Here is a 20,593-nt window from a genome sequence, read left to right on the forward strand (position 1 = left end):
CTCCGCCGGTAGTAAGTGCGAAGATACATCGACCGCTCAAAAATGAAAACCCGCGACCCAGCAGGCGCTTTCTTCCCGTAAGATACAATGGGGGGAGGGCATGATCTCAGGCTAACACAAAACTCTTTACGGTGAATTTCTTTATAATATTATTTATCTTAGAAATAGCTAGCATTCATTTATCTACGTTGGAAATTTAAAAAAATGAAATTAATCATAAGCCGACTTATACGTCCAGTAGTTGACGGGCAATGACGACGAAGAAAATCCGAAACTCCTTAAATCTAGTATCACATAAAGTATCGATCCGCCTCTTAAGAAAAAATAGCAGTGGTTAAAAAATCAAATTGTTCATGTTTATTATTTATAACGGTTTACGCCAGCCGTTCAGGTATCGGGTTCGTAGGTTTGAAGACTTCGCCACGTATCGCAGAGTTAGCATACACTCCAGACTCGTCATGCCAAGTGTTTGCTCCGTGACGTCTGTAATCATCAACGTCTGTAAACTGTGAGTGGCATTTACGCCAGGCAGGGGATCGGTCGGGCTCTGGGGGAGGGGTCTGTGGGGCAAATAAAATAAAAATTAAATCATAGTCACTAATACTGTCTCAGGTTGAGGGCTTCAATCCTGACCGGACCAAAGAACAGGACATAATACAGAGGAACCCTACTTTACCGGCCTGCGAGCAAGCTCTTTATTTGGGAAAATGTGTGCGGACTCATCCCCGAGCGGCACGGAAAAGGAGATGCGAGATCGAGGAGCGGGTCGCACCCTCGCGGTTCGCTCGACAATAGACAAGGAAGGCTTTCTTGTAAACAAGTACCCCGTTTCTCTTTTTAAGGAGCAATCCGTTTAAAGCTTCTTGGAGTTTGTCCATCCATGCCTTATTTTGTATAATCCATCTCTCTCTGTCATTTAAACCTTCTGTAAATGCTGTACTCTGAGCGATTATTTTTATTTCTGGTGATAGTTCTCACTTTAAATTTGGAAAACTCACGTGCCTCCGGCCTTTAACCTAGCCGTCAAAAAGTAATCCATCTCATAAATCCTGTAAGTACACGCCACAAAACCCTTACCGATATGCTTAGCTTTGGACATTTCGAGGTTACAAAAAGATGTAAGTGAAGACCGGCAGACATGTGGTGGAGTGATATGTGGTTCCAGGTTTTTAACCACACACAGCGCATCAAAAGGAGCATATCCCACCAAGCCGCTGAAGTTTCCTTGCAACCTGTTTCGCAATATTGCCGCGCTCTCCCTATCAAGCTGCAGGAACCGTTTTTCTAAGGTACATGTAACTTCCTCTGAAATAAACTTTTACGTTCGAGTGTCAAATTATTGTGAACGGCATAACTTGATTCTCCTCAGTGCAACGCATACCGGCAATAAAAACGTTGCAAGACATGTTCAAGGGTGCGACGTAATCTAGGTAAGTTTTCTAGTAAGTAGCTTGCGTTTCACAGGAAATCTTAATAAAATATTAAGCCGTATTCTTTACTCAGTTAAAGGGGAGGATTCTATTATTGCAATATATATAGGTAGGTAGGTTGGGCTCTAAACGAAGAATTGACTGAATAATCGGAGTATACCTTCTGTTGCTCGTATGGATACGGCGAATCATAGTCCACTCTATATGTCGTGTCTAGGTATCTGTATTAATTAAAAAAAAAAACAAAAACAAAATCAATGTATATTATTTTATCAAATAAAAAAGTATGTTTTTTTTATCAACGTCATGACTGGATAAGGGATAAAAATAGGTATCAATGAGGCACAAGACGCTGCTAGCTGCATGGTTGGGGGTTGGGTCTAGACTGATAGGATCCAAGGGGGCCTTCCCCATATTTGCATGTAACTACATGTATGTACCTTTTTTACGATATAAAATAAGCTGCATGTCCCGGAGTTAAGGCTTTGATATAACATATAGCCTAGTAGTAGCTCAACCAATCAGAATGCAGTATTGATAATAGACCACTAGTTGGATTTTACTAATTGGGTATATCAGTTGTGGGTGGTTAGGGACACCCTGACACTGTAATAACCTCAATTTTGTTACCCTATTTAGGACAAAGGACAAAATGGATGCTATCCTGTTTTAAAGCCATTTATTGGCAATTGCAATAGATCAGCAAAATCATGTTATAGCCACTGCTTTTGTATACCGGTGGTGCAAAATTAAAGAAACTTCATCTTGCAATTGGAATCAATTGTAGATAGAGGCATTACCCTCTTTATCAATAGGACAGACTTGCATGAAAGTTTAAAACTACCCTGTTTACGACAGAATGGTCAAAACCATACCCTGTCCAGCGACACATCCCTGTATAGACCACATAAGAGAGTACACCTCCAGGGTGCTTGTGTCAAATCATCTACCCAGAGGTGAAGCCCATTTAGGCTCTGGCAGTACTTTAATTTATAATATACCTTTTTCCATGATCTTGGGGATGTCTTGGGAGGACACTACCAAAACCTCTGTCAGGAGCTCCAGTGTCTCTGATTTATTAAGACAAAAACACAAATCATTGAGTGCTACATACAGTAACCATAAATATACTTGCATTAAATCTTTGGAAATAAAAAAATATGTAAATTAGGATCAGCTTACAGAAGATTACTGTGTGTACCTTAATATAGATGGGTTGTGTGGGTGTGCTAGCAAACAGAAAATGCAAAAATACAAAAATACAAAAGGGTTTAAAACTTCTGATCTCTGAACAAGGAATTGATTATCTTACCTTTCGAAGTTGACGCTATTAAAGGTATTGATGTCAACCATCTGCCGTCTAGTATCTCTTGTTTCAAAATCACTTTTTAGTTTCACTGCTTGCTCCATTTGGTCATGACTTGTTGTATCTGGTAAAGACTGAAGCAGTCACAGATTCAAAAAAATATATATCAATGGACTTGACAACTGAATTACATAGTCTGTTCAAAGAATGAGAGGTGTATTTTTAATTTATATCTAAGTTATATGCATCAGTCCATTCCACCCACACTTGATCATCTCCTGAAAGCCCCTCCAACAGACAACTATGAGACATACATGTAGGTGACCTGTTCACTATCTGTTAGGGTGGGGCATTAGAAAAGTTAATAATTATTGCTAATAATCCACCCCTGTGATGTGAAATACAGTAGAACCTCGATATAACAAAGGCTCAAGGGACTAGCTGGCAAAATCTGTTCACTATAAAGAGGTTCTTTTTTACATGTTTTACAATAATAATTAATTTTACTGGGGTAAAGAAAATCGTTTGTTATACCGAGGACTTCATTATAATTAGAGGTTCGTTATAGCGAGGTTTCACTGTAGTACTGTACATGGTTTCTGTAAAAGGAGCAGCAATTTGTTGCTGCCTTGCCTAAGTTGTCCCTCTTTTACCAAATGTTTACTAAAGCTCCTTAAGACTCGGATCATTTAGAAATGATGTAATGGACTTTTATGGCTGAGAGAAATTAATAACCTGATTGTGCTAATCAAATAATCTATGAGTGATAATCGTGTGCTTTTCAAACACTATGATAAAATTAACTTAGCATGTTTTAAAAAATCTGGAGCAGCAAGTTTCAACCATGTTTACCGACTCACCCCATCTGTGACATTTCCAATGCGATGATAGGTAGAATTATGCAGATTCCTCTTCTGAGGTTGATAGTCTTTGATATCATAATCTTTGGGTTCTGCTTCCCTTGCTTGATGCCTGTATGCAACATAGAGGTGGACTGATGAAAGTTACTGAAGTAAGCTTATTTGTTTTAAATGTGCAGACACAGGCAAACCATCCAAACTGTTCAAGGGATCATAATGTCATGTGTAACATCTGATACTATACATTTACTGTATTTCATAACAGCCACACTCGGCTTGATTCAAGTGATTGGTAGAAATGCTTCAAAAAACACAGAATTTTGTACCTTTTGATCCCAAATGGTGATATAATGTAAGAAAAATGAATAAAACTAACTTACAGTATGTTTTTAGTGTCGTGTCCTGCGGAACCCATTAGGTAAGTTATCTTTATTTATTTTTCTTACATTATACCACCATTTGGGATCAAAAGGTACAAAATTCTGTGTTTTATGAAGCATTTCTACCTATCACTTGAATCAAGCTGAGTGCGGGCGTTACAAATGGATCACACGTCGCGCGTGACATCACGATGCCTCGAACAGTTTGGATGGTCTGCCTGTGGTGCAGAGTAGAAAAAAAAATCCCGTGCAAAGGACGCTGAGCTTAAAGTTTAACCGAACGTCTTTTACCACTGATCGACACATATTTTCCGTATTTAGAATAAACTGAGAAAAACTATATTCTGTCATAAAACACATTGGAGAGGATACACTAAAATACAGACAAAGCAACTTTAGACGCAAGGCCTGATGCTGCTGCCGACAGTCGAAACTCACCAGTTAGACACGAGTGTCGGTCTGGCGTAATCCATGTGATCAGATCGCAAGAAAAGAGAACCCTTTCTCTCAACATAATCGGGAATGAAAGCCAGTGGGTTAGGATGTGAAGCGGCCATGGTTGTAAGACGTTGTTTTCACAGCTGTGAAACGAATGGAAAGGACAACTCCAGAGTTTACGTAAAATCCATGGTAACGCGTTAGTCTCGCTTTCGTCCATCCAAAATGAGCCCGCGTTTTTTAGTCAGCAGTATTCTTTCAAAAATGGCGGCGAGTGTTTCTCTTTGTATTAAAAAGTCCTTTCTCGACGTGTTTCAAAGCTAAAATGCAAGCCAATTCTCAGTATGTTCAACACTTCCAAGCCGCTAAGAGCTCTCTTAGAAGAGAGAGGTATGGTGAAGCTTTGGCTCATATTGTTTTCTTGGCCAATGTGGAGCCTTCGTCGAAAGATAATCTTGAGGAAGACTTCATTGTCGCTTTGCGCCAGTGGACCGAGATTCTTGAACAACACGGAGAGCTAGAAAAACTAATGGTGTGTCTACAGGAAGCTTTAAAGCTTTATCCACAAAGTGAGGCTGTTCTTATAAACACAGGAGCACACTTGCTCAAGTTGGGATTTACCGACGAAGCTGCCTCGTGTTTCAGACGAGTCTTGAGTGTAAATGCTAGCTGTGTTAGAGCCAGAGAATATCTTGAAAATATCGCCAATTTATTAGTGGAAAGATGGCATTTTAGGATGTTAAATGATAAGAAGCGAAATTTAGCTTACAAAGAGGCCATCTGCAAGGCAATTTCCCAAGGATATGACACTGTTCTAGACATTGGAAGTGGCACTGGTATTCTGAGCATGTTTGCTGTCCAGGGGGGAGCTAGAGAGGTTTATGCATGTGAAATGTCCAAGACCATGTATGAAATGGGCTGTGATGTATTGAAAGCAAATAACATGGATAGTTCAGTCCACTGTATTCAAAAGAAGTCAACAGAGATAACTGTTGGTAAGGATATTCCCAAGAAAGTTTCTCTTGTGGTGACTGAGACATTAGACTGTGGGCTTCTTGGTGAGGGAATTCTTTCTACTGTCCAGCATGCGTGGAAACATTTACTTATGCCTTCTAAACCCTCCCATGGGAAGCCAGTATCAAAGGTCATCCCTAGTGGAGCTGTTGTTTATGCTATGGCAATTATGTGCGATGATATCAGAACTCAAACCAGAAGCAAACCAGTTGTGAGTGGAATAAAAATGTTTCCTGAGCTAACTGTGGGAGGTGAAGTAATGCAAAAATGTTCAGAAGGGTCTGCCGAAAATATATGCAATCAGCTGGAGCCATATAGCACTGAATGCTTAAACAATCTACAAGGTGGATTTACTCCTCTTTGTCATCCTTTTAAAGTTACTGAATATAATTTTAATAATCCAAGTAGCTTGAATGATGACAGAAAATTGCATTTTGAAGTCCTTGCGACCAATGATGGTTGTGTTGATGCTATTGCAATGTGGTTTGATCTACAATTAAATGAAGAAATATCCCTTTCCACTGGACCTCAGAGTGATTCTCTTTGCTGGGAACAAGCAGTTTTTCCAGTGCATCAAGACACTGCTAGTAGTTTATGTGGCATTAATAGAGTTTCAAAGGGAGACTTGATGTCTATTTATGGACATCTTTCCAAAGATTGTTCGAGATTGTACTTCAGTGGTGCTGAAAACAACAAGGAAGACATCACCTTGCAATTATCAAAGGATCAAAGAGTTGATTCGGCTGTAAAGACAACTTCTTTGGATCTTGAAACTGAAGTTAACTGCAAAGTAAGTAAAGATATTACTGTCATCCCACCATCTTATTTGAGGCGATTGAATGACAAAATCTTCAATGAACTTTATGACAAATCGATCTGTGATGCTATGAAGTCTGCAAATCCTATCTTCAACAATGGTGGAACTGGATCACATGAAACATCTGAACATAAAAGAGACGTCCCATATTATGTTCTGGACATCACATATGGTCCTTCCCTGTTTCCATTCTTTGCCTCTAGAAGCAAAGCAGATTGTGTGCTGATCTCAAATCCACATGATGTAGAATGGATCAAACACATTTTAAATGGAAGCAATTTGCCACCTGTTATTGAGTATGGTCCAAAGAAACTTGAAGACATTTCCAAAGATGCAACCGGAAGAAAGTGGAATGTTCTTATCAGTGACATTGTTGAACCATCAGGAATTATTCGTCAGCAAGTGGTAGAAGATATTGTCTTTGCCAGAGGATGTCTATTGAGACCGGAGGGGTATCAAATTATTCCCATGGGCTTCACTATGTATTGTATGTGCATTGAATCTTCTTTTTTGTCTGCCAATTGCCGAATCCTCAGCCAAGACAGTACACTGGGACTTGACATTGGAAGGTTTGTCAATGAGTTTCAAGTATCTACTCAAGTAGATATTGACTTGACAACCCTACCATTTTCAGCAGTCACAGACCATGTCAAAATTCTTGACTTAAATTTCATGCAGAACTTTGACACTGATCAAGGATTGCTTTCAATGCTTGAAACTCACTCAAAGCAGAAGGTCAGAGTTGTTAAATCTGGTAGAATCCAAGCTATCCCCTACTGGTATGTGTTGCACATGGACAATGTCCATTCACTGTCTACATACAGTGGGGCCTACACTGGATCACACTGGAGGCAAGCTGCTGTTGTTTTAAAAGAAGACATGATTGTGGAGGCTGGCCAAGAACTTTTAATTTCAGCTTCATGTGTAAATAGCTGTATTTTCATCAATGTAAATGTAGCTATGGATTAATGTTCAATAATGTTATTGGTGACTAATTATTATACAGGTGACTAGTAACTTAGATAACAGCAAACATAATAGTAAAAAGGATAAGCATGGTAATTTTGTTACCCCTTTTATATAGTAAGGTAAGGTAAGGTGAGGTAATGGCGCACACTAGCCAAAGTTGAGCTTTTGTCTAAAACATGATATCTTGTTAATAACCGAAAATAACATGTTATCTTCACATTTAAAAAGATCACATGTGCTTTGCTTAAATAATAAATTGTACTTTTTGCAACAAAAAATTATATGTTCAAGTGAAATAGTTTGGTATTTTACTGGTGTTTATATAATAGAATAATGAATTATTATGTGGCCACTTGTAGCCTCCCCGCAGACGTCCTTTGGGGTTCGTTTGTCACGCATTCATTTCTCCGTGGGGAGAAATGAATGCGTGACAAACGAACCCCAAAGGACGTCTGCAGGGAGGCTAGGCCACTTGAAGATTGTTATCAAACTTCTCTTCAATTGTTGAAAAATATTTCAAGAGTGAGTGCTGTGAATGAGTGAAATATTTTCTACTCAAGAACATATACTTGCTTCATTATCATTATGTTATGTTCTGGCTTCAATTCAAGTTAGAGTTTTGAGTGTTTTATGTGGCGAAATTATAAATATGTGTGTCATTATCAGGAAAAGACATTTTTTATGTTTTCTTTGTGAGTGAATAAATATATGTCATTATCAGGAAAAGACACTTTTTATGTTTTCTTTTCTGTGCTTATAAGCTGCCTCTCCTTCCAAATGAATATAAACCCACCCAAAATGACGTTCAAAATAACAGGCCAGGGCCACAAAATTTTAAATCACAGTATATCACAGAATATCAGAGTCTTCTCTATATTTTTATGTGTTTGAGGTACTGAATTTGTCAGAAAGAAAGCATTTGGTATTCTCAGATCATGACTTTGTCTTGTTTCGATGTGAAATGCAAATTTTCCTTGTGAATATTTCATATTTGTACCTCTAAAATTTGTACGTTTCAAAAAAGGTGTAAATTTTAGGTGCTTGTCTATTTGCCTGGGATATTCAAGGATGGCTGCAGTTGTAGTCTTCAATACTGACTGAAGAATTCAATTAGCCTCTTTTTCTCAGAGATGCTAAAAAGGCCTGACTTTAAAGGAGGTAAAAATTTAACCTGATGAGGCCAGTCTCCTTGATTTTGATTGTTTTGCTCGACTATCTCTGAGAATAAAAAGGGACTAATTATTGATGTATTTTACAGATGGGCGACAACACCCTGTACCTTTTACTTCTTGTCAGTTCCTTAGTCCTGGACCTTTTTTAATAATAAGTGCTTTACTCCCATGGTAAACACATCCTCAAACTTTAACACAAGCCATTACAAATCCCCTTCCATTTCAAGCATATTTGTTAGTACTCAAGAGACGGTTTACACATTGCAAATTAATCTCTTTTTTATTTTGTACCTTGTTATGATCTATTATTAATAATATTTATTAATCTTTTTATCCCGGTGCAGGATGATCTTAACTCACAGGTCAAATGTCAACATAAATAGCACAAAGACACAAAGAAAGCAAGAGAGAACAAGAGCAGAGAAGAAAGAAAAGAGAAACTACAAACACATCCGGGTAATTAATTCCCTGTAAATCGGGCAAAACGACCGGATACTAATTGTAATCCTCTATCGATACCGGCGATATTTTTACAGAGTTGACTTTCCTTGCTTTTTTATGTGACAGTTCACATAATTTCAAGTTCTTCTCAAAATCCCATTTGACCTTTCCTGTGATAGTGATAAGCAGTTATGTTACAAGGGTTTAATAGAGTATGACAAGGCATATTGACGTGTGTTATGACCCGTGGAATATACATAGCAGCACGAAATGATGATGAAGCAAGGAAATGCGTCACCTAAATTAGACGGAAAATGTGTTAATTTCTGGGTAGTTTACATTTCCTTTGTGATTGCTTACTGTCACGGTATTATTTCATGACGATTTTACTCACTTTCCATGAACCATCCGGACAAGCGCTTCCTCGGCCTGTAGCATTTCTGTTTTTAAAATCCCTATCATAGAACACTGTTTTCGAATCCTTTTTATGCCGAAAATGCTTTGTAACTTGTTTGAACCTTTCCCTTGCGTGGCGTTTCATGGATAAAGTCATTATGCGCCAATACACGTACACACCCCTCAACACGCCCCCGAATTATTGTGTTGTCATGATCATTTTCCGAAAGTGAACACCAACGAAATACTGCGCAAAATATTTTTGTTTTCTTCTTCACCGTGTTTTGATAGCTGTATCCATGTAAATGCATTTCATTCGTTCGCTCTATACGATTAAAGCTTTTATTTCTGGTTGAAATCTTTGAAAACCTAAGCGATGTTCATGATCCGTGACACGAACGTAATTTTGTATTTTTTTCAACTCGCTTGTCTTGTTTGCACGATGTGATGTGAAGTGACCTTTGTCGCCCTTGTGATCACGTGTTTTTCTGTTTATAAACACTGGTACGACTGGTTGTTCTTTCATTGAATGCCATTTTTACACGTAGTTCAAGTCGAGCAATGAGCGTTGCGAAATTAGCACGTATTCTCAGCGTTGCGGCTCGCGGCCCCCTTCGTTTCCAAGCGAGGGCCCTTTCGTCGCTTTCGGCAACAGCAACCAAGATGGCGGACTGGGAGACAAAGATCCCCGCTCCACCTCAGTTACTGGCACCACTTACGGTCCCCACAAAATATCTCTTTGGTCCCGGCCCGTCAAATCCTAACATGAGGATTTATAACGCTACAGCAATGTCCCTTTTGGGTCATATGCAAGCAGATTTCTACAAAGTAATGGACGAAGCGAAAGCAGGTCTTCAATACGTGTTTCAGACAAACAACCGGTATACACTTGCTATCACTGGAGCAGGGCACGCGGCAATGGAAGCTTCTATCATGAACATCGTAGAACGAGGGGAACCAATTCTTGTGTGTGTTAATGGAATGTGGGGAAATAGGGCACGTGAAATTGCGGAAAGGCAAGGTGAGAGAAATTTAAAAGAATGCATTAAGCTTCTAGGAACCACCGTACGTGACGTGGAACCCGTTCTTCTTCTTCTTCTTTCTTAATTCTTCATTAGTCTTCAAATGAAAGATTACATTTAAGTGCCAAATAGATCAGACAACTTAGAATGCCCTTATATTGTTCGCCCAGAAGGGGTTTTACTTTTAAAAAATTCAGAAGATTTCACGATTAGCATTTCGATCTTCCCAAGCTTTAGCTTTGTATTTGTAACTCTATAATATGCAAAATTTAAGTTTTCTTTTAGCCAAAGTATTAAAAGCAGACTGAGCAATTTATTGCTTTTGATTTCGAAGACTAAACATTTTTTGTTATTTTCAAACATTTAACCAAATTACCTGACTTCATGTGTTTGGCGGGAGTTGTCAGCGAGTTACGTGCTCTCGCGAACTAAAATTCTTCCGGTTCATGTGGCGTCTTCGCCCGCCCAATATTTAAAAGTCACTTGTTCGTCTCGAAGAATCTAAACAGTTACCATGTAAAAATAATCCAGATCGAAAGTCCCTTGAGATAATGATTTATAACAAACATAAAAATTTCTCATTCTTTATGTTATTCCTCCTCTGTTCTTACAGACAACTGTCTTTAAAAATCAACGTTTTTGGCACAATTTCGGAAAATAATGCCCCTTATATGTCCGGCCAATTTGTCTGTCAGTACAAAACTGTTCACCACTTCACAGGCAGACCAACCTCTGATTGTGTGGCCGTTGCTGCACCCATCTTTTTGTACTTATAAATACAGACCTGAGTGAGTAACTTCCATGCACTCGTGTCACGGCATTTTCATGGACCAGTTTATTTTTTCGATGGTTTTGGAGTGAATTTTGAATATCTTTTAAATTCCACAAACTAGTCAGCTTAACCTACAGACCTAAAAATGATATGTTTTGCCTTTTAATAACATTTAGTTTTCCTTTTTGATATCTTATACTTCGATTGCACTCATAGACATGGTGAAGATTCTATTTATTTATTTCGCGGGAAAAAGTGCCTTAAAATGTGTCTAAAAATAAGCTGGTCGGTAAAAACCGCCGTGACATAGACCTAGTATGGGAGTTGCTCGTTCTAGGTTAGGGGCTCCTGGTATAGGTAATAGGACTGTAGGCATGCTGTCCAATTTGGAAATAATGGGATGAAAAAATTTCAAGGACAGCCAAAATTGGATGAAGCCATAGGCTGAGTCCAATTTGGCTGTCAGAAGAATTTGGTACGTTTTTGCACGGCCCTGAGATGTACTTTGTGACAGAGATAATTGTTTGTCTGGCAGCAAAAAGTAAAGAAAGAGAACAAGGTAGGCAAAAAGCAGCTGCTAGTGCATGACTTAACTGGAACTGATTACAGAGAAAAGTGATACTGAAGTTGCAAAAGCTGCTTTCTCGACATAATCAATGCCAAATTCTCTACAAGCCTCCACCTCTGAGTCTTCTTATTCCACTGTTTGTTGTTGTTTTTGTTATACCTGCTTATTAATTAGTATAATGATTTTTTTCTGGAAGGATGCGATGTCAGAGTTCTTGAAAAGCCACCGGGTGGATATTTTACTTATGAAGAGATAAAAGAGGCAAGTTCTTTTGTTTTACTTTATTTATACGAGTGACCAGAACCAAATAAGCCTTTCTGCAACCCCAATACTACGAAATTCTCCAGAGACTAGGTCTCCATACAATCTTTAAAAAACTATGAAACTAGTTGAGAGAATGAAATAAAAGATCAAACCTAACGGTATTTCCCTTTCGTGATCAATTTCGCAAGATGTATTGATACTGTTGGGGAAAATTGTTGTTGGTCACCTTTATTGGAGCTAAGGGGTTAAACAAAACAATTCAATCTCATTTAATTAATTATTAAGCAAACAGTGAATTCCAAACAAGGTTGTTTGAGTTAGTCAATAATATTATTGTTATTGATTGGCCCCATATTTATAGCTTTGTCTGTTCTCTGGTAATTTAATAAATTTCCTTCAAGCTAAGAGCATGTAATTTCTTTGTATATTCAGCCATATCTGTTACATATATGTGGTTTAGTACAGATACTTTGCATATATTTTCTACATATTTGTCAAATATCTGCGACCGTCTTTGCAGATATTTGCAGATATGGGTGAACTCATTACAGATAACTGCCGTACTGTAACAGATATGTGACAGATAGTTGCAGATATAGCTGACTTATCTGTTCCTTTGGTAAGGCCAGTGTCACACCAAAACTACAAGACTTGAACAATGTGCAAATGGACACAACAACTCCCAACAGTGTTGGCCCAACAATGTTTGGAGTTGTTGCATCTGTTTGAACATGGCTTAGAAAAGTTTGACTGGTTTCAGAGATTGTGCAACAACTCCTAACAACATGCAACAACATGCGACATGGTGACTGCAAATGGACACAACATGTAACATGCAACAATGTTGGGAGCTATTAACAAACAATGTTGCACCCGTTTGCACTGCGTGGGCTTTAGCCTAAGAAACTAGTCAACAATTTGCGACACCACCAGTGGTTTCTTCTCAAAGTGACTGTGTTCTAAGAAAAATTTAAGGGAGCCCTTAGTGCTCTGAACCTGTGAAGTCTACGGTGCCCAGCATATGATTTCTATGAAATGGCAAAGATTTTCTAGTCTCTCCTGGGGGCAAAAGTTAAACACCAGGGGACACTGGACACTGCTAGAGCACAGCCTTAAACAAAAAAATTGCAAGCAACTAATGCTGTACTGTTAACAAAGTAAACATTTTTCTTTTTGTAGGGTCTTGAAAAGCACAAGCCTGTAGCTCTTTTTGTTGTTCACAGTGAATCTTCTTCTGGAATTTGTCAACCACTGGATGGCTTTGGACCTCTTTGTCATGAGTTAGTTAATAATAAAAACTATTTTATTATAAATTAAAAACTGTTTGAAAACAATAATAACAACAAAAACAAGAAACATTCTGAACTCTAAAGGTTTCTTCAGGCTTAAAATCAATGTAAGAAAAAAAATAACACTTTGTCTTTAAAATATATTAAGGGCTTAAATGGAAGGTAATGTTTTGGTCTGTAACAAGGGAGAGTTTTCTCTAAGATTGCAGCCCTTTGGCTGCAATGGCAGACCCAAATCCAAGAGAATGTAGAGAACAGACTTCCACTTTTATATCAGAAATAAGACAACATTGATTTCCTAAAAATGTTTACAGGGGATTTAGCACTGAAAAATATGTTTGATTTATGAAAAGAGATGTGAAAAGCTTCCTTTAGACAATTATAAATTACGTTTAAATACCGGTAAGCACTGTTTTATGTTCAGTGTTTAACTGATCTGTTTTTTGTTCTGTTTTCAGGCATGACTGCTTGTTAATTGTAGACACTGTCGCATCTCTTGGTGGAACACCTTTCTTCACTGATGATTGGGAACTTGATGTTGTGTATTCAGGTTCTCAGAAGTGTCTAGGTGCACCGCCAGGTGTCGCCCCCATAACCTTCAGTCCTAGAGCTATGTAAGTGTTTTCTTTATTACTTTACTTCAATAATACGTTTCTCAGATTTTGTTTTATAATATTGTGCATTTATGAGGCCAGACGCCCCATTAAGCAGAAATAATGGTCAGAGAGATTAATTTAAAAATCTGTACCAATATATTCTGCAAAATGGACCTGTATGGAGTCAACGCCTGCGGGCGACTCAGGATCACTTGAGTTATTCACCAGTTCAAGTTTCACTGAGAATACATAGATAACAATGTAAATCCCTGTTTTATGGGGGTCCAATTCAAATTACAGAAGCACCGTAATCAATCCTGCTCATCAAAGTTTTTTTTGGACTAGCCAAAAAGACTATGTTAGCCACAGCTTGCCCAAATGGCAAGCTGAAAAACTGACACCTTCTTTGCACTTTGGGATATATCACTATCCCCTGGATAAATCCCTATCCAGTGTATATATAGCACAATTAGTTTCCCCAACAAGACTTCTCCAGTGGATAGTGATTTATCTGATGGATAGTACTATCCAAAGTTTCAACAACCAGAGCCTGAAGTTCAAGGTAGACTGCTTAACCTCCACACCTCTGCCTCTGCTGACTTAATACCTTGGCTTAATGTCATTTGTTTGCTTTTGTTATCAGGGCTAAGGTGAATGGTCGTAAAACCAAAGTGCCATCATTTTACCTGGATATGACTGAACTGGGCAACTACTGGGGATGTGATGATGGACCAAGAAGGTAAACTTCCGAATTCATCAATATATCCTTGCATTATAAGTTTTTTTGTCAGCCTTCTCAGTTGACTTTATTTATTGACAAATTCACCAAAAAACAAACATTGCCTGCAATTAGCAACAGCTGCATGTAGTTGAGGCGAGCATTAGTGGAACTGACACACATACAGTAATAACCAACATAAAAAAGCTCACTAGGGAAAACAGTAGGGAAAAAAGAAATTAAAATTGACTAATACTTTATTGAAAAAAGGGCAAACAGGTAATTATTTGTAAAATATAAAAATGTTACATAAAAACAGAGTTTTCAAGAGATTGTCATCCAGTAAGTCTAGGTTAACAAAGATGCCTTTGCCTAAGCTGAGAAAAAGTGGTACTTTGTATTAAGAGTAAGAGGTGTTAAGGCCTAAAGCAATTTCAGTTGTTGAGTAGGATAATTGCATGATGACGTCATTTTTCTACAACTACAAGAATCCTTTAGTTTGTTGTTTTCTAGTGCAAATTAAGGACGTTGTTTTTTTAAACCTCAGCAGGATTGACAAATTTAAATAAGAAAGCAAAACGAAGTGAATTCTGGTGGTTGCAGTCAAATGTCGTCATTGTGAAAATGGCCTTTTAGCCTGTGAGCAAGCTCCCTGTGGAGTGGGGCTAAGGGAAACTACCCTCTCTCCCCTACCCTCACCCGCCAATCCACTTGTTCAGAGGCGGGAGTTTCAAGTGTAACTATAATTTTAAAAAAAATCTATAGAACCTGATTAATCAAATCGACCCTTCTGCAAAATTTAAAAAAAAAACACTAATAGTTACATTTTTTTTCATAGATACCACCACACAGCTGCAATTAACCTGGTTTATGCCTTAAGAGAAAGCCTTGCTATTCTGGCAGAGGAGGTAAAGTAAAATGCCCGGGCTCTCTTCTTTTATATGTCTTAAATATCTTCAAAAAAACCTTCCATATGGTTGTAATCGCAGACTAAGTTGACAATATCCATTGTACAGATCATACCCTCAAGTCCCAGGTCTTATCACCCCAATTGGACGACTTGTCCGCACGTTTTTCAGGATTTTACTCTGTCTTAGAGCTAATGACCAAAATGTCAGCTTTCTTATCTCTTAGTTTGTGGTGACTGATTTCCTCAAACAACTCAGTTGATAAGACAACCTTTTTTGTTTCACTCAATGCGGAACCACTGTTTCTTTACAAAGTAACCCGTTTGTCTTCTTGAAATTAGACTTTGTTCGTGGTTTGATGGTTAGTTACGCAACTATTGTGATCATTTAAAATTTTGTCTGAACTACAATGCATGCACTGGGATGAATCACATTGTACGTTGCTGGGGGTTGGTCACCCCAATTATCTTGACCGAAAAAAAAAAAACAATAATCTCCGTTGTGAGTTAAATTTTAATAATTTGGCAATCACCAGGGACTAGAAAATTCCTGGAGGCGGCATCATGACACCATTGAACATTTCTGGGCGGGGCTTGAGAAGATGGGGTTGGAGATGTTTGTGGCGGACAAGGTGAGTTTTAGCTTCTTTTTTTGTTTTTGTTTTATTGTAAAACCAATTTGTTAGACTGTGTAAGTTGTTGTTTTCACGTACGTCAGCAATAATACAACTATTGCAATCGTCCGCTATATTATTGTTAAATTTAAAAAAGAGCACTGATCAAAAATTACGCAGCGCGTTCGACCTCTGTCGATCTCTAAGCTCTCCGCCCGCGAACAGCTAACAGGATTGATTGAGTAAACAACAAACAAACAACAGAATCAGTAGTCAAACCTCTTCCTTAAACGATAGAGGTTCTTTGAACAGGTAAAAAAATTGCCAACGCACAGGCTATGGATTTCCGCAGTTTTTGTCCTTGAAATTGCGCGTACGGCACATTATTATCAAACTTTTTCAAGTACGAACACCTCCGTTAAAAATAAGTAGATCTTGTTCTCAACTCAACATTGATTTTAATGGCTGAATTGCGCCTTTATACATTAACTCTCACATTGCTGTAATGAATCGAAGCATTAATCACTACGTTTCCATTCACTAATAGAAACGCAGATAATGGGGTAATTGTCAAAAATAGTTCTGCTTCTTCAAATTATTGCGAAGTTTCTGATCGGCTTAAATCCGCGACTAACGACGGGAATTTTGATTGGAAATAATAACCCCCTCCTCGATCTGCTTAACTCCTCCCAGTGACTATCATATTCAGCCTGGTTAGTATTACTGTTGTTTACAAACTAATACAAATGTCCATTTCCTTTACTCCTTTAAGGCTCTTCGTCTTCCAACAGTAACAAGCATTAAGATCCCTGAAGGATTTCCAGACTGGAAAGCTGTCCCAGATTATCTGATGAAGAAGTGAGCGGAACACTTTTCTTCCTTATCATTGAGATATGCCTACCCCACGCCTTCCCCCCTCCCGTTTTGCAAATGCAAACAGTAGACTCGTGTGTTACGAACAGAAGATTCTGTCACTACCACGAAGCCACGAACTGGGTCACTGTGGTCGAATTCCGGAAAGAAGCAGAGCATCCATGCATTTCGAAATTTCCACCCTTAGCAGCTTTTATATTTTTGACAGAAAACACTTGAATTTACAAGAGTAGCCAGAAGCTATGGTCTGTGTCAGTAGTATACACAGTTTGAAGGCTCGTTGCTTTTTTTTGTGCATTTGTAAGAAAAGCTCCTTTCGAATACCCTTCTACGTAACGGTACGAAGTTGCATTTCTTTGTAATCTACTATTTCGCCATTTCTTGAAGGTTTTATGGGCACCTTCTTTCTGCTCTTTAATGCATTGAACGGATTATGATTTCGTCAGCCTAAAATTTCAGGATAACCTTCCAGTGGAAACTGCAGGAAAACTAAACTTCGTCTGAAAAAAATTAGCGAAGACTGAAAATAGATGACACTCCGGTGAACGTCGACCTAAGGCTACGTCCATGCGACTCCAGTTCCTTTCAGTTCGTACACGAATTCACTGCAAACGTACGAGTTTAGCACTTCCGTCCCTCGTGAACTCTACGTGCGTTCTCTTTGCAGTCTGTGTTCTAAACGGATACTACTGAAAAATCCTTATGTTGTGAGTAACCGTAATTTTATTTATTTCAATATTTGCCAGGTACAAGCTTGAAATTGTAGGTGGTATGGGTCCAACAGTAGGAATGGTAAGTCGCCTTGCTATTAACTGATCATGGTTTACATGTAAGCAAAGTCAACGGAACAGTGAATCAATCTTAGCTTTGGCTGAGCACGCGACTCATCTGATTTTTACCTAACTTCTACATTGGAACCCGGACTTCTGCCGTGTAAGGAGGTTACGTTATATAACATTTACGTTACGTTACGCGGTTTGTACCGAAATGGGGATGCTTACGGTCTACTCGCCAATTCAGGAGGTACTCCAGCACGCATCTTTGTAAACGTACATTATTCACATTACGGCCAGTGATCGTTAGGAGTTTATAGGGAATCCTAGCGTCGTGAAGATCTCGCTCCTATTTCGCGCCTTCCTCACAATATTCGCCATACTCGCTCGGCTCCTCTAGCTCGACTTGTGGGCATGTCTAGGGGTTATTAAGCATTAAATAACCGGCTCGCAGGGAAACATTTCACGTTGTTTCTCCTACAGAGTTGGTGGGTCTTTTACCGTATCACAAACTTTTGTTTTCTTTATTCATTTTTCAGGTGTGGCGTGTAGGATTCATGGGACACAATTCCTACCCAGAGAACGTGGATTTATTCTTACGACTGTTTAAAGAAGCGATAGAATCTGTGCACGCTGGACGTCCCAAATCTCAGCTTTAAGCATTGATAACAAAATTGTAGCATGACTGTACAAAAAAATTATAGCAAGTAAAATGGTTCAGAGAGTGTAGAGTACATTTTCATAGGTGGCTCTCGATGGCGTCTTGTACTATTCTTTTTCACTCTGTATAATAGCAGGGGCACCCGACGACAATTTTCGGAAAATTATCTGTTCGGAAGACGATTTGAGGTCTAGAATTTTCGGATCATTTTCTGAAAAGTTTCTTGCTTGCCTTCCTCTCCTAGGATTTTCGAACTTCAAAAAAAATCTTATAATTGCCCATTTTTAACGGATTTTTACCCTAAAAAGGTCACCTAGAATTTTCGGGCGCTTTTTTTCTGGCTGAAATTTTCGAAAAGGTAAATTTTGATCCCTATAATTTTCGGATCACTATGCTTGCAGCTAGGAAATCCGAACAGATGAAAAATTTTTAGGGGATAAAATTAAGCCTTTATCTACCGTTTAAATACTAAAGTACGTTCAACAATGCTATGTTTATGTGGTTTTGAACTATATTCTCGTTGGGTGCCCCTGTAATAGGTACACAAAAAGGATAAATTTTGACAGGTTCAATTTTTGTGCGAGAATACTTATTCCAAAATATGAAGGTGAAAGATTCACCAAATTACTTTGTACAGGGCATTTAAACTCTAGGCACAGAATTTTACTGATAAAAACTGTAAGGTAATATATGTACAACAGAGTAAAGTATTGGTTTAGATAGATGCAGTTAATGCTAACTTTTATTGACAAGGATTGTGTAACACTCCCTAAGAAAACGATTGTGTGGTTATTAAAGTAGTCAGTGAGCAGTTTTCCTTTTATTTTCTTTTGTAGCCTCCAGTTCTATTTTACCGTTGAAGTTAGAAGTATTTGGTCTGGCACATTGCGATAAGCAATACCAGCAATCCGCTATGCTATTTCTCGTCTCGTCCCACGGAACAAGTCCGCATTTTTTTCCCGCGCTTATCGCGGCTTCGCGCAGTGCTTCGAGTTCTGGTTGGCTGATGTGATTGTTTGCCTTGAGCGATGACCTTGTCGTGTCACTGTCTAGAGTAAAAGTGTTAAGGAAACCAGTGGCGTTATTTTAATTAGAAGCATATAACTTTGGCGTTATCCATTGGATGAGATGTATCCAGTGGACCTTTTTAAAAAACTCGGTCTTGGTTATTAGAGTGGTTTTCGTTTGAGTGTCGTAAAACCAAAACCAAAGTAATTACTCTGGCCAATCACATAGGACACAGACAATACATTGAACCAATCAAAACTCGAAGTAATTACATGTGGCTGACGCAAAGCGCGGGAAAATGCATGCGAGCGCGTCACAATTGGCTTTGGTCTTACTTCTGATTGGATGAAAAGGTGGCGCGAATCTTTTAAGCCAATCGCATCGTGTAGAAAGTGCAAAACCAATTACTTTTCGACACTCAAATGAAAACCGCTCTAATGCGACTCTCGTCAGAAAACTGCTCTTAAGGTGGCTTTTTGATTTGCGTTTTTCAGAATGAAAGATTCAACCGATTTCTATGATTTTTGGCATACCAACTAAATAATGATGGAACTGTAAGAAAATGTTATTTGTTTCCTTGTAGAGATAAAACCTTTGAGATATCGGCATATATTTAAAACCGCATTTTTACAAAAGATGTAAATAACTTCGAAATCCCACGACAGATTTTTCCCTCACTTCAGCAGATAAGACTCAGAGCTCTCATAGGTTTGAAGGCAATCGTGACCGTAGAACTCGCTGAGCAAAATGCTGGTCAAATTTAACCTTAAAATGCTATGCTAACACATTTGTGAAAGTTGACGCACGAATAGAGGTAGAGGTCCGACAGTCCTATCTGAAAGGATATTCCTACCTAAAGCTTTATCACAAGAAACAGAATAATCAGAAACCTACGGCGAACATACTTAGCACTACAAGAAGAAAAACTTTATTCTGAGTCCGCGGTAATATTAAAGAACTTCTATTCATCATACTTGTGTTGTATTTGTCCCCCTCTTTCGGAAACAAATCTTAAAAAAGCAGAATATAGCGTCTATGAAAAACTGTTAAAATTTTTTAGCGTCGCAGGTTCCCGTTTTGAAGAGAAATAAGGCCACCAACTCCAGTACTTCTAACCATCCATTTTTCAGCTGCAATGAAAACCCTTGTATTTGGTAATTTATTCAAGCTTTTTAGACTTGCCATCACATGCGCACGGGAAGTTTACCACTTGGGAATAAAGATGAAGAAAAATATGACAATCGACTTATTCTTCTCATTATCCCCAACAGCAAACTGCCCGTGCAAATGTGATGGTAAGTCTTA

General features: G+C 38.5%; 3 protein-coding genes across 4 annotated transcripts; 2 read left to right on the top strand and 1 right to left on the bottom strand.

Annotated features, from left to right (window-relative positions):
- Positions 1–334: 334 nt before the first annotated feature.
- On the bottom strand, positions 335–4,583 carry LOC140951215 (cilia- and flagella-associated protein 95-like). The gene is made up of 6 exons (XM_073400446.1): positions 4,415–4,583; positions 3,597–3,708; positions 2,743–2,870; positions 2,432–2,500; positions 1,591–1,651; positions 335–560 (listed from the first exon to the last, which is right to left on the bottom strand). The coding sequence occupies exons 1-6, from the start codon at positions 4,531–4,533 to the stop codon at positions 375–377; spliced, it is 675 nt and encodes a 224-aa protein (XP_073256547.1). The 5' UTR covers positions 4,534–4,583; the 3' UTR covers positions 335–374.
- A 113-nt stretch (positions 4,584–4,696) lies between these two features.
- LOC140951094 (protein arginine N-methyltransferase 9-like) lies at positions 4,697–7,344 on the top strand. The gene has a single exon (XM_073400315.1). It carries the CDS (start codon positions 4,740–4,742, stop codon positions 7,212–7,214), a length of 2,475 nt encoding a protein of 824 aa, XP_073256416.1. The 5' UTR covers positions 4,697–4,739; the 3' UTR covers positions 7,215–7,344.
- A 2,390-nt stretch (positions 7,345–9,734) lies between these two features.
- LOC140951138 (alanine--glyoxylate aminotransferase-like) lies at positions 9,735–19,000 on the top strand. Of its 2 annotated transcripts, XM_073400356.1 has the most exons (10): positions 9,735–10,244; positions 11,782–11,846; positions 13,029–13,129; positions 13,597–13,752; positions 14,378–14,473; positions 15,291–15,360; positions 15,896–15,991; positions 16,746–16,831; positions 17,593–17,638; positions 18,159–19,000. In XM_073400356.1, the coding sequence occupies exons 1-10, from the start codon at positions 9,785–9,787 to the stop codon at positions 18,276–18,278; spliced, it is 1,296 nt and encodes a 431-aa protein (XP_073256457.1). In that variant the 5' UTR covers positions 9,735–9,784; the 3' UTR covers positions 18,279–19,000. The 2 variants fall into 2 exon arrangements, with proteins under 2 accessions (XP_073256457.1, XP_073256464.1); XM_073400363.1 differs by lacking the exon at positions 17,593–17,638.
- Positions 19,001–20,593: the final 1,593 nt, after the last annotated feature.

This window comes from Porites lutea, chromosome 1 (assembly GCF_958299795.1).
Source record: "Porites lutea chromosome 1, jaPorLute2.1, whole genome shotgun sequence".
NCBI classification, from domain to species: domain Eukaryota; kingdom Metazoa; phylum Cnidaria; class Anthozoa; order Scleractinia; family Poritidae; genus Porites; species Porites lutea.

Excerpts from the sequence above, each read along its gene's own strand:
- LOC140951094 (XM_073400315.1), top strand. The coding sequence starts at position 4,740 with ATGCAAGCCAATTCTCAGTATGTTCAACACTTCCAAGCCGCTAAGAGC.
- LOC140951215 (XM_073400446.1), bottom strand. The coding sequence starts at position 4,533 with ATGGCCGCTTCACATCCTAACCCACTGGCTTTCATTCCCGATTATGTT. Across the intron at positions 3,709-4,414 it reads CCGACACTCGTGTCTAACTG|GCATCAAGCAAGGGAAGCAG; the intron begins GTGAGTTTCGAC and ends TGTTGCATACAG. Across the intron at positions 1,652-2,431 it reads CCCCAAGATCATGGAAAAAG|ATACCTAGACACGACATATA; the intron begins GTATATTATAAA and ends TAATTAATACAG.
- LOC140951138 (XM_073400356.1), top strand. The coding sequence starts at position 9,785 with ATGAGCGTTGCGAAATTAGCACGTATTCTCAGCGTTGCGGCTCGCGGC. Across the intron at positions 11,847-13,028 it reads CTTATGAAGAGATAAAAGAG|GGTCTTGAAAAGCACAAGCC; the intron begins GCAAGTTCTTTT and ends TTCTTTTTGTAG. Across the intron at positions 16,832-17,592 it reads CCAGATTATCTGATGAAGAA|GTACAAGCTTGAAATTGTAG; the intron begins GTGAGCGGAACA and ends AATATTTGCCAG.